Source organism: Eublepharis macularius, chromosome 7 (genome assembly GCF_028583425.1).
Source record: "Eublepharis macularius isolate TG4126 chromosome 7, MPM_Emac_v1.0, whole genome shotgun sequence".
NCBI lineage: Eukaryota > Metazoa > Chordata > Lepidosauria > Squamata > Eublepharidae > Eublepharis > Eublepharis macularius.
Genome location: NC_072796.1, coordinates 43,783,335 through 43,796,269, shown reverse-complemented (window position 1 = coordinate 43,796,269; position 12,935 = coordinate 43,783,335). Strand labels below are relative to the sequence as shown.

The following is a 12,935-nucleotide window of genomic DNA, read 5'->3' as shown; positions in this document are numbered from 1 at the left end:
TATTCAATGGCCTCAAAGAAGGGAAATCACTCTCATTTGTGCACGCACACACATTTTGTAATTCTAATAATGTATCTATTTCCTCTAATACATTAGAGGATCTAATACATTAGGCAGAGTGATGCAACACACTGGAATCACATTCCTTGAAAAAAACAGCATTTTGCTCTTTTACAAGGAGTAGCCATATTACAGTACAATTCTAAGAAGAATTACACCCTTTTAAGACCACTGACTTCAACAGACTTAAAAGGATGTCGCTTAGTTTAGGATTGAATTGTAATAGATTGACTGTGGCGTAAGTTTCTGTACATCAGATTCACTTTAACATTTCTGCAATGCTATATTAAACTGGGATGGAAACCAGGCTTACCTGTCGGCGAATCATTTCTAGATTTGTTTTTGCGTTGTTCATTAGTGTTTCAATTTGTGCTGAATCCTTTACGTTTTTGTTTTCTCTGAAGGCATCTCTTATTCTTCTCAGGGCATATGATCTAGACAAAAAAAGAAGCATACACAGTGTTGCTTAAACATTGACAAACAAATTGTAAAACAGTAATAATGATGCTGAGGTATATAGTATAGCCGCCCTGAGCCTGCTGGAAATGTGGGGAGGGCGGAATAAAAATCGAAAATAAATAAATAAATAAATAAATAAATAAAGGTGACTTGCTGCTATTTTTGTAACAATACTTAGTACTCTTAGGCATCTTCTGTATGGTGAACTTTACGTCAGGCTTTCTGAGTATTCAACCCATGATGGTTGGCTCTGCTTTATTCATCAGTTCTGGCCCAATACTGCTTCAATTCTTTAATTCTACTCTTCGTGGGAGTTGTCCTTGATAGTTAAATTTACTCAGGAGCTTTTGGTGAGGAACTTTTTGGGAAGTAAGCAGGGCTTTTTTTCAGCAGGAACACGGTGGAACGGAGTTCCGGAACCTCTTGAAAATGGTCACATGGCTGGTGGCCCCGCCCCCTGATCTCCAGACAGAGGGGAGTTTAGATTGCCCTCCGCGCCACTCAGTGGCGCGGAGGGCAATCTAAACTCCCCTCTGTCTGGAGATCAGGGGTGGGGCCACCAGCCATGTGACCATTTTCTCCGAGGGCAACCCACTGAGTTCCACCACCTCTTTTCCCAGAAAAAAAGCCCTGGAAGTATCACATCACTCTATCCAAGTGCTTGTTAACCCTCCCAAAGAACTATAAAAGGCTGATGAGATAACACTTCCCTTTTCATAGTGGTGTGAGTTTTCCAGAAAAAAATTGAATTTGAAAATTTTCCAGAAAATTATCTGATTTAGCATGTTTATTTTGATTTATATTTGGTAAACAAAATTGAAAAAAGTACCTTGCGTTAATTTTATATCCAGTTAACAACAAAAAATTGAACTGTAATATTTGATAAAGAAAAAAATAAATCAAGTGTAGTATGCAGAAACAAGCGAGAACCCTATAAGAACTTGAGTGGGGGTCACTTCATTCCCCCCTGTATCCCCTTCGCCATGCTATTTCCTCTTTTCCTCCTCCTGGCTGCCCCCATACCTTCTCTCTGCTTTCTTCTCTCCTTTTCATGTGCGAACCAACCTATCTTTTACCTGCCCCCCCCCTTCCTGGTCTTCATTTATATCCCATCTTTTTCCCAAATGGGGACTTGAAGCAGTTTACATATTATCCTCTCTTCATTTTATCCTCACAACAACCCTGTGAGGTAAATTAGGTGACTGGCCCAAAGTCACCCAACAAGCTTCCATGGCAGAGTTGGGGTTTGAACCTGGATCTCCCAGATCCTAGTCCGACACTGTAACCTCTACACCACATCGGGTCTCAATCATCTTTTCCTCCTCTTGGCAGCCTCTCCCTGTGTAAATCTGGCCAAGTTGCAAAAGTCATGTGATGGCAGGTCGCTCAGTTGTTGCTGAGTTGAGTTGCATAGTGTCCACTACCAGGTCCAGCCCAGTCATATAAGTTGTGTGGAGGTTGCTGCAAGGCCCAGGTCACACAATTATGTGTATAATGCTGCACCTAGGTGAGTTACACAAATTACATGGTAGCAAGTTGCCCAATGGTTGCTGCTGGGCCTGCGTTTGATGAGTCCTTCCTCCAGCGCAGGAGATAGGGGAGTAGGGGTGGACTGGAAGGCCAAAATATACCTGGAAAAGGCCCTGTTCCTCCCCCTCTCTTTTAATAACAGAAACCAAAGTTACCAAGTTTGAAGGCTGGCAATATTGTTGTGGTTGTCGAGAAACTGCACAATGGCCACTGAGAGGGGATTCCTTTTTTAAACAAACACGCACTTCTTCTATTACTTTGCAGGGCTATAACTTTCCTCATTACTCTTTTTTTTAAGATTTCAGATTTGTCTCCAAACCTGGTGCTTTTTTCACATTTGTAGAAAGGTCCGCTTATCTGTTCATGGTTCCAGTCTCCAGATGTATGTAATTACAGATAGGGCCATGCTGAGAATTAGATATATTGATTACTTTATTGGAACAATACTTGTAAAAAATGAAAAGACAATATAGCATGTACCCTTGAATTAAAAGGAAAAAACCCATTGCAACCTCTATATAGGATTATATAGAGGTCATTCTTTATCATTAAAAGAGAGACAAAGCAAATTCCATGTCCCAAAGATTCTTATTTGAGCACAACTGCAAAGAATAACTTGAGGAGAAGTTACAGATAAGGAGTTTGGAGGCTGAAGCATATGTCAAGTTCTGTACATTAGAGATAAAATTCGTGGTCAGCAGGAGGGAGACTATAAAAAAAATGGGGTGGGTGAACGGGTCTACTGTGAGCACAGTTCCTGCACATGGTCAATTCCCACAAGCTCAATAGAGCCCTGTTTCCCTTTTATAGCTACATACACAGGCAGTACAATGGGCCACTGGGTGCAAGAACATTCTATGCACATTTTCTATATTCTCATCTAACATTCCTCTGCTCCATGCATGTTATTTCTGCTCTGGAGCATGAGTGATTTGTATCAACGATCAAGGTGAAAAGGCTGGACAGGGATACAGGTGACACTCATAGCCCTCCCATTCCAAGTAATGGCCCATTGTATATGCTGTTATTAGGGATCCCAGGTCCCCCAGTAGGGGTGGGGGATCCCCTGCTCCCATCCTCCACTACCACTCACCGGGCTGGTGGGGGGGGGGAGAAAGGCGGGGGAATAGGCCTCCTGGGTGCACTCCCAGGGGATGCGATGATGTCACTTCCAGGAGCACTCCTGACCTTCACAGCAGGCCAATTTGGGCTCCACACAGGGTGAATTGGGCCCAAATTGGCCCACTGCAAAGCATGGGAACACTTCTGGTCCCTGTGCTGGGATGTCAGAAAAGGTCCCCCGCTCCCGCTGGGAGAGTAAGGGGGCCTGGCAACCTTAGCTGTTACATGTGTCCATGAACACACAAGAGGGGGGCGTGCACAAAAGAATAAAAAATAAGACTTTCTGAGAGTCCTCCACACATTGGTGCAAAGCTCTCAGCGAACTAGGATTATGCCTTTGGTAATTAAGTGCAGCTTTAAAAAATCATTTTCTAATCTCAGTCACCGCTACACTTTATCTCTCTAAGATATATCCTATCACCGACTGCAGGCTCTAGCTCTTGTTTTCCATTTGCACTTCAACTGTTTTTTCTTCCATTCTGGATTCCACTTCACCATTACCTATTGGATCTAAGCACCAAAAACAGTGCACAATTCAAACACTCAAAGCAGCAAAAATAGACCTTCCACAACAGGATAAGAATGCTTTTATTAAATTTAACAAACTCCGGCTTAGAAGAGACCTAAAACTGCTCTGTTAGCTACATCAACAGCAATGTTATTCATGCCTCTGACTGAAATACCAGATACAGATAGACAATATTCACATTTGTACATGTTACAGGAAAGCCTCGTTCGGCCAGGATTGCAGACAACACGAACAAGTTTTTTAACACACTCGTTTGCTTTTATAATGTGTGCTAACATAGCAAAATATCTAGGACAGTGAGTGGCCTTCAACCCATGGGTTGGGACCCATGGTTTGGAACCCTTAGGTGGGTCACAGAACCTCACAGTTGCGAGCATGATAAAGCCACAATTTTATTTATTTTTTGCTGCTATAGTGCATGCCTAGAGAACAAAGGTCCCATATGTCCTGCACTGTGATGTCACACACTTGTAGCTCAGTGGGTGCCATGCTGCCACCTAAGCATTAAAGATATGTCTTACGGCTGGAAATATTGAAGACCACTGGTCTACGAGACTGAACTGGAAACCAAAAATTGCTGGTTTAAATCTCATACTCACCGGATGGCCATTCTTTCTTAGCACTGTGCCCCCTCCCCCAAATTACATGCTCTCCCCCAAATTACATGATCTGGTTAGCCATATTCATCTGTAGCAGAACAGTAAGATTCAAGTCCCATAGCACCTTAAAAATGAAAGGAGCTTTGACTCCCTACAGCTCATACCCTGAAAATTTTGTTGGTCTTTTAAGGTACTACCTTGGGTGTTGTTGTAAGGATGGAGGGGGACGACGACGACAACAACATCAAGCTACAACCAACTTAAGGTGACCCCTTAAGGTTTTCAAGCCAAGAGATGAACAGAGGTGGTTTGCCATTATCTGCCTCTGCATAGGAACCTTGAACGTCCATGATGGTCTACTATCCAAGTACTAACCAAGACTGACCCTGCTTAGCTTCCAAGATCTAATGAGATCAGGCTTGCCTGGGCTATCCAGATCAGGGCCTTGAAAGCATTACTGTGATTATATGTAATTCATTTTGAATACTTAAAACACTACACAAAGTATAATCATTATTCATGTGATCCAATCTTATGCATGCTTCCCTCGGAGCAAATCCCACCCCAGACAACATAACTTCTAAACAAACATGCATAATAGTTGTGGATTTTCCGGGCTGTACAGCCGTGGTCTTGGCGTTGTAGTTCCTGACGTTTCGCCAGCAGCTGTGACTGGCATCTTCAGAGGTGAAGCACCAAAAGACAGAGATCTGTCAGTGCTACACCTCTGAAGATGCCAGTCACAGCTGCTGGTGAAACATCAGAAACTACAATGCCAAGACCACGGCTATACAGCCCGGAAAATCCACAACCACCATCGTTCTCTGGTAGTGAAAGCCTTTGACAATACATCAAACATGCATAAGACTGAGCAGCACAGAAAATTTGGAAAGAAAGATTGAGAATCTAATTATCTTACTGAGAAAAATCAACTTCATTATCTGTTTTCCCTAAAAGACTGGGGCTAAGGACTTTACTGGTAGGTTTCAAATTGCACACCACTGTCAAAGGTATTTAGATACCTTTGGATACAGCAAAAATGTACTTAGGGGCACTTTATTACTTTAAGAACAAAGCCTGCAAGATTTCCAAAACATACACTACTTGGATGAAATAAAAACCTTAACTCGTGACTGGCAGCGCCATGATTTGAAGTAAAAGGGCATGCTAGATGCATACAAACCGCGACACTTAAACAAGACGGCTCTCCCTCTCTCCCGCTTAGCCGCTACACGCGCAGCCAGCTTTATTCACGTCCTTAAGGAAGGCTGCAGCTCGGTTCGCACTTCACGTACGGCATTCCACTCTCTTACTTCCGAGTAAGCGTGGCAAGGTCGTAAGCGCCCCCCCCGAAACCTCCATACCTGTACCCATAGGAAGCGAACTTCCCGCTCTCCTTCAGCAGAGCCCGGTAGAGCCGCAAGACCTCCGCCCGTGTGGCTGCTGCCATATTGTAAACACGCGCCCGGCCCTCGCGGCAAGGCCCCCTGCCTTTCGCGGTCGTCCCCGGAGCCTGATGCCGGAAGCAGAGGGGAAGGCCGGGGAGCCCTGAAGCGGCCCGGTAGGTCCCGGCCCGCGAGGTTGCGCTTCGGCGCGGGGGCGCTGGTGGTTGTTCAACGGCTCGGCCTCGCCTGCGTCCCCCAGTCCCGGCGCGTCAGGCGGCGGGCGGGCAGCTCGGACGCGGAGCCGGCTCCGGAGCGGAGCAGGGCGCTGGTGAGTCGGAGGCCGGGGCTCGGGGCGGAGTGGCTGGAGGCGCCCCTGGGCCTGCCTTGGAAGCGTCTCCCTTGACGGACAGGAGAGGGATTTTCCTCCTCCTCCTGCCGCTTCCTCGGACTCTCCCTTGAGTAGGCCTCACTCTGTCAAGCTCTCTGTTTGGTGAGATGAACCCACAAAACGGTTTGGAAAGTCGCGATACAATGACCGTATCTCAGGGTCACGTCCTTCTTCGAATACGCAAATTTATAGCGTAGAATTAGAATCCAGGACAGCCAGGTGCAAATTCTCAAGGGAATTCACTGGGAGCCATCACTCACTCTTGTAGTCTAATTTACCTCACAGGGTTGTTGTGAAGATTCAGTGGAGAAGGGGAGGGAGAAACACGTGTACCATCCCGTGCTCCTTGGAGGAAGGGAGGAGTAAAAATATATAATGAATAAATAAATAGCCCATGCAATATACTGAACAGTGCAGTGTACTGCTTATTGTGTCAGACTAAGATCTGGGAGACCTCAGGTTGAATCCATATTCTCCTGTGAATATGTGCTAAGTGACCTGGACCAGTCACTCTATTCCAGCCTAATTTACCTTAGAGAGTTCTTGTAAGGGAGGAGAGAGCAATGTTGTAAGTTGCTTTGGGTCCCTGTTGGAAAGAAAAGTAGGGTATAAATAGCCAAATAAAAATAGCACCACTGATGGTGCCAACCATCAGTTGGGGACAGGAGATCTCCCAGAATTACAACTGATCTCCAGCCTACATCTCCGTTTCCCTGGAGAAAATGGTGGCTTTGGAGGGTGCACTTTGTGGCATTATACCCTGCCGAAGTCAGTCACTCCTCTCCCCAGGCTCCACCCCAAATCACTAGGACTTTCTCAAGGTGGGGTTAGCAACCCTATCACCTATGCACCTTCATTTTATGATAAATACAGAGGATCTACATGTGTGAGAGGTGTATGTGTTTAAGCTCCTACTGTACTGCTTGTTTGCATTTGGGCTCCCTGACAATATCCAGAGATGTGAGCAGAGGTAGGGGTTCCTGCTCACCTCTCTGCTTGTGAAGCCTGTATGCAGTTACTGTTGACAAATCATGACTGCATCCAACTGGATTATCCTATGTGAATATTATAGTTGCAAATGAATGCTGTAGCAAAAAGATAGTGTAATGTGATATCCATCCATTTGTGGGCTTTTCTTGCTTTAAATGCCATCATGTTTTCTCTGGCTAGCCTCAGAGAATAATAATAATAACAACATTCGATTTATATACCGCCCATCAGAATGACTTAACACTCACTCAGAGCTGTTTACAAAGCATGCTACTATTGTCCATCCTGATGCTACCACTCAGCAGTTAGATTGAAACCTAATTCTACCATGATGATGCACTCTATAATAATTTTTAAATACATCCACACCCCGTAGGATGTTATGCTATTGTTGTGCTATAGCAATCTTTCATTCTAGGTTGGTCTTTGCTTCCAGCTGGATATTTTATTTATTATTATTTATTTATTACATTACATTTTGTTCCAGTTTTATTCCTGAATTGAAACAGGTTTTTAAATCACCATCTGGAAGATCCGTAGCTTCAAACTCTGAAATTCTAGTGTGTGAAGCTGTATGTGTTTACGCTCTCTGCTGTAAAAAAAAATTTCAGGTTTTTTTTAAATGCAGGAATTGAAACAATTCATTAATTTTTTTCTTTTTCATTTAGTTTGTAGTTTTGCAGCAAGTATAAACACATGCTTAAATTCTTAGATATCATTAATACTGAACATGAGCCCATTCTTTCTGGAATTCCAAGCAAAAGTTATATAGCCCTGACATAATTTTATTGTGGAAATTCTTTTACCTAGATTTTTTAAAAAAAACATTTATTGTAAAATTTTAATACTAAAAGTTAATTGTAAACTTTTGATGTTAACAAAAATATCATCCAAGCACCAGTAAAAGAAATAAAGGTACAAAAATTAGAGATGTCATGATTTCAGTAAAAAGCATTATGGCCCTTACTTCTCTTTATCACGGGAATCACCATTAGGCAAGGGGCTATGGATTGCAGTGAAATCCTAAACAGGGTTACTCCAGTCAAAGCCCATTGAAACCAATGAATTTAGACTGGAGTAACTCTGCTTAGGATTTCACTGCTAGTGGTAGAGCATATGCTTTGCTCATAGAGTTCGGGTTCACTCCCTGGCATCTACAGACCGTTTCAAAGGATCTCAGCAGGTGATGGGAGAGACCCCTGCCTGAGATTCTGAAAACACCGGGTTTTCTGGATATTTGATCCGTGAGAATCAGATCAGCTTTGGGCCTCTGCAGTTCTGCACTTGAGTCGAACTGAAATGGTGTCTATTTTTTCTGCTGTGGGCTTTCTGAGGAACATGTCAGTTTCTTCAGTTGATTGCCTGAGGGCAAGTCAGTTTTGTCAGTTTATCTACTGAGGGAACTTGCAAGGGGTTTTTGTGTGTTTGTTTTAAGGCACCAAGGTTGCAATGTTGTTTAGCAAAAAAATGAATAAATGCCAAAAACGACTGGACTAAACAGGAAGCACACTGGGAAACTTTAAATATCAAGTGGGATTCAGGGCTCTGCAAAGTTTTTGCGTTAGCCATATTGCAGCATTTTTTCCCTGTCAGTTGCTAGTTTTTTAAAGGCACCAATGTGGCTATGTTGCTGTTTAAAAATAAAAATCAGGAAAAACCTGATTTCAACCAATCAGGACACAGGGGTAAAGGGGAGGGCAAAAGGTAGGGCCAGGCCTCACACGGAAGAAAACATTCTGCAAAAAACCTGCAGTTTGACTTTGCTGGAATAAAACATCAGGGTGTGTGTATAGGGAGAAAAGCTACAGAAAAGTTGGGGAAAGATCAGTTCTGTAGCAGATGCAGCCTTTCTCCATGCAGTATACAAAAAAGTCTGGGGAGCAGTTTGGCGACTGAATCAGGGTATTTTGACTGTGCGTGCGGAACTCTGGAGAGAAATCGGTGCAGAATGGGGCCAGAACTGATAAAAAAGCGCTGTGTGGAGAAGACCCATATTAAGTTAGATAGCTCATCGATCTGACTTGGTGTAAAACAATTTCATATGCTGTGGCTCAGTGGAAGAACATCTGCTTGGTATGCAGAAAGTCCTGGGTTCAGTTCTCAGGATCTCCAAGTAAAAGGATCAGAGAGTAGGTGATGTGAAATACCTCTGTCTGAAACTCTGGAGAGCTGCTGTTGGTCACAGTGGATGGTACTGACCTTGATAGACTAATGGCCTAGCTCAATAGAAGGTAGCTTCATGTAGTCATAAAAGTTCATACCAGTGCCTCAGTAGTAACTATGAGTTTCCTCATTATGTTCTTTTTGTATTCCCCCCTCCAGGTATTTGTAGCAGGCAACACTTCTGAAGAGTTTATTACAGGCTGGTAAACCAGCTGGGCCTCATTTCTTATTTCAGGTGAGGTATGTTGTAAAGTTGAATTTTATGTAAAACATTCAGTACAGAAATAGGCTACAGTATTATTCTGGTGTATCCTATTGGAAAAATTTTTAAGTGCAGGTATGTTGTAGAAATTACATTTTCACAAATACGACCATTTTTAGATGGGCTATTTGGATTTTTCATCTGGTTGCGTTCTGCACTTTAATTTTTCATTGCACTTTAGATGATGCTGTGTTCAGTTTCCATTGGTTAGTCAGGAAAATGTACTTAATGATGTTACCAATTAATTAGTCTTTTATGCAGGCAGCATTCTTTCTCCTAATTTACTAGTTGCAGTAGTGGGGTTGGATTTTAACTGTTTTAACTCTGTTTTTAACTGTGTTTTAACTATGTTTTTAACTTTTTAATATATATTTAATGTAAACTGCCTTGAGCACCTTTGGAGAAAAGGTGGCTAATAAATACTTTAAATAATAAATAAATAAATATATACTTTATTCCTTATCTTTATCCTTGTATTTTTCCGTTTCCTATTGCCTTTGAATAATCTTTGTCCAAACTGGAAATAATTCATTAACAAATTAATGACAAAAAGTGTTCTTTCTCTAAGACCCATTTCCTGTACATTGTGGATATTTTTAAATAGCTTAGAAAGGTTTTCTTTCTTTCTTTTATAAAGGTGGTAATTTAAACATCTATTTATCTATGCATTTGAAGTTACAGTTAATATTCCCAATATAACCTAATTCTTGTCACTAGGTGATTCATCGTACTGGAGAATATGAGTGAATAGTGGGTGAAGGCATTTGGCGTAAAACATAGGTAGAGCTGGAAAATTTTGGATTTTCGGGGCCAACCTCTAGGGAAGACACATGTGAAAATCTACCATTTCTTTATTAGGACCCCCCCATCAGTCAATATTGCAATGGGGGATCATGTAACAGCCATCTGGTCATGTCATAAGGAAACAAAGGGAATAAGTTTGGCAGTTAATTCATTACTGCTGTAAGATGAAAGGTGTAAATAATATTTTACACGGTATTAATGGTTTTTCCCTGAATAAGTATAGGTTCAGCAGATAATTTATACTACAGGAGGCATTTCAGGCAACATTTAGGGCATCAGTGATTAATACTTGTTCATATATATTTTTCATGTAGCAGTATTCAGGAATCTAAGTTTTTTATCTAGAACTGAAAAGAATTAAAACATGGTCAGTGTTTACATTTTTCTCAGAACTGGTGTTTATGAAGATGAATTATAGTTTGCTGTTGCAATTTTGGTCACTTCAGATTAATATAAATTAATTTCTTTTATCTAGGAACACCTCAGTAGTTGAATTTAAAGATGGACATGAACCGAAATACGAACCAAAGTTCGTCACGAACCAGGTCGTTTTGTGGTTTGCAAACCAGCGGTTCATCAGAGCCCATTTCTGATGAAGTGCCACGAACTTTAGGGCGGTTCATTTGGTTCATTTTTTGGTTCGTCACTGCAAACAGCCTGGTGCCAGTCAATCAGTTTCTTAGGCAATGGGGCTTGGGCTTTCTGCAGACGTTCTGCTGACCCGGAAGTGACCTTTTGTTGAACTGGAAGTGACCTTCTGCTGACCCGAAAGTGCTGATTTGCTGGCCCGGAAGTGACATTTCCATGAACCAAATGAGCCAGTTTGCGAACCAGGGCAGGTTTGTGAAAGTTCATGGTTCATGAAATGTGACGAACAACAGATTGCATGGTTCGGGTTTTTTTTGGTTTGTGCCCATCTCTAGTTGGATTGTATTATTTATTTGTATACAAATCTATCAGTGTGCAGGACTGTATGATTACCTTTGCCAACAGCTAGAGACATGGCTTGCTTGGGCAGGCCAACTAACCTTACAGAATTCTATCTCAAAAGGCCTTTCAACAATTGTTTTACATGATTTGCCAAGGACTAGGTGGTAAGGGGATCTAAGCAGCAAGCAAAACACATTTCGTTGGTCAGGAGCTTCTTTCTCAGTACCTTTCCTCAGAAAGCCTGAAGTAACTCTATTTAAACAGATATGCTTATTTCAGTGTGAATAAACTTATTGAAATCCAAGCTATTCTTTGAGGCCCTAAATTGGTGAAGTTTTGTATAACAATATTTTTAAAAATTAAATAAGAAGCAGCCCTGAGATGTTACAGGTTAAGCTGAGCAACAGTGAGTAGATCAGGGAGGCAAAGGGAGTGTATGTCACAGATAAAAAGTAAGTTTGAGAGGAGATTTTAAGCAGATGAAAGATTGGCAGAGACGAGTTTAAGCAGCCCTTCTACCTTCTGTTCTTTGGCTTAAGCATTCTGAGACTGCTTTTTAAATAATAACTAGTAATAAGGCTGTGCTATAAGGAAATGGTTCAGAGAGATGCTTTCATAAAGGGATAGGGATTTACTGAATGTTGTTGTAAATATGTTCCTATTGAGTAGTTTCTGTGTAGTTTAATATGTTATGTCAAATTGTATATGTTTTGTTTCAGCATTATATCAGCTCTGTATCGGATTTCTACTTGTTTAAAAATTTTTGCAATTTGTACCCTGTTGCATTTTTATTGATGACCTAGCTGTTAATTTACACTGTGTAATCCGTTTTGAGTCTCAGTGAGAAAGGTGGACTATAAATTGCTAATAATAATGTGAGTTTCTCCGTCAGCAGGGGGCGCCGCGTCCGTCGGGTCCGTTGTGGCGGGGGTGCGGTCAGCGCAGCCGGCGGGTCCGGGGGGGGGGTTGTCCCGCTGCTACCTAGGCCGGGCAGGCGGCCTGTCTGCTGGCTCCAGGGGTCTCAGCTTCCCTTTTGATTGGCCTCAGATGGCCCCAGGGCTGTTAAACCGCCTGCATGGACCGCAGGGGAATCGCCATGCATGCGGCCGCCTGCATGGACCGCAGGGGAATCGCCTCGGGATAGCGGGTGGCGTAGTCAACCAAGACCAGTAGGAACCGGCAGCCGCGGGCCGTACGTGGCAGTGGTCCCACGAAGTCCATGGCCAGGCGGTCGAAGGGGGTCTGTACGAGCGGCAGGGGCATCAGTGGGGCTTTGGGGGCCGGTCGGGTGGAGGCTCGCTGGCACACTGGGCAGGAGCGGCAGAAGGCCTTGACGTCAGCAGCCACGGACGGCCAGAAGAAGTGGGCCAGGACCCGGGCCAACGTATTATTGGCCCCCTGATGGCCGGCCCAGGCGTGGTCGTGGGCGTAGGAGAGGACGGAGGCCCGGAAGGCCTGCGGGACCAGCAACTGCCGGGTCTCAACCCCCCGACTGGCAGTCAGCCTGTACCAGAGGCCCATTTCCTTGACAATTCGGGGGTAGCGGCCAGCCCTCTGCCCGTCCCGGATGCACCCCTCACTTACCGCCACGGCGTCCCGGAGGGACTCGAGGGTAACATCAGTCGCCTGGGCCTCCCGGAAGGCGGGATCGGCACCCCAGGAGGGTGGCGAGGGATCATCAGGTGATGCCGAGGTCCCGGCACGGGGCTCGGGG

At 43.6% G+C, this 12,935-nt stretch overlaps 2 protein-coding genes across 9 annotated transcripts in view; one reads left to right on the top strand and one right to left on the bottom strand.

Moving 5' to 3' along the window:
- LYRM4 (LYR motif containing 4) overlaps positions 1-5,769 on the bottom strand; it is a 91,124-nt gene extending 85,355 nt beyond the window's left edge. For both annotated transcript variants that reach the window (XR_008597442.1, XM_054985538.1), the window contains exons 1-2: positions 5,664-5,769; positions 374-494 (exon numbers count right to left, since the gene is read on the bottom strand). Coding sequence is in view for 1 of the 2 variants with exons in the window: in XM_054985538.1 (XP_054841513.1) it covers positions 374-494; positions 5,664-5,749 (207 nt within the window). In the remaining variant the exon portion in view is untranslated. The remainder of the gene's footprint in view (positions 1-373; positions 495-5,663) is intronic.
- FARS2 (phenylalanyl-tRNA synthetase 2, mitochondrial) overlaps positions 5,765-12,935 on the top strand; it is a 346,061-nt gene continuing 338,890 nt past the window's right edge. For 3 of the 7 annotated variants that reach the window (XM_054985534.1, XM_054985530.1, XM_054985537.1), the window contains exons 1-2: positions 5,938-6,012; positions 9,385-9,460. The gene's annotated coding sequence lies outside the window, so the exon portion shown is untranslated. Of the gene's footprint in view, positions 5,861-5,937; positions 6,013-9,384; positions 9,466-12,935 lie in introns of those variants that run through there. The other 4 variants (XM_054985533.1, XM_054985531.1, XM_054985532.1 and 1 more) reach the window with 3 other exon arrangements.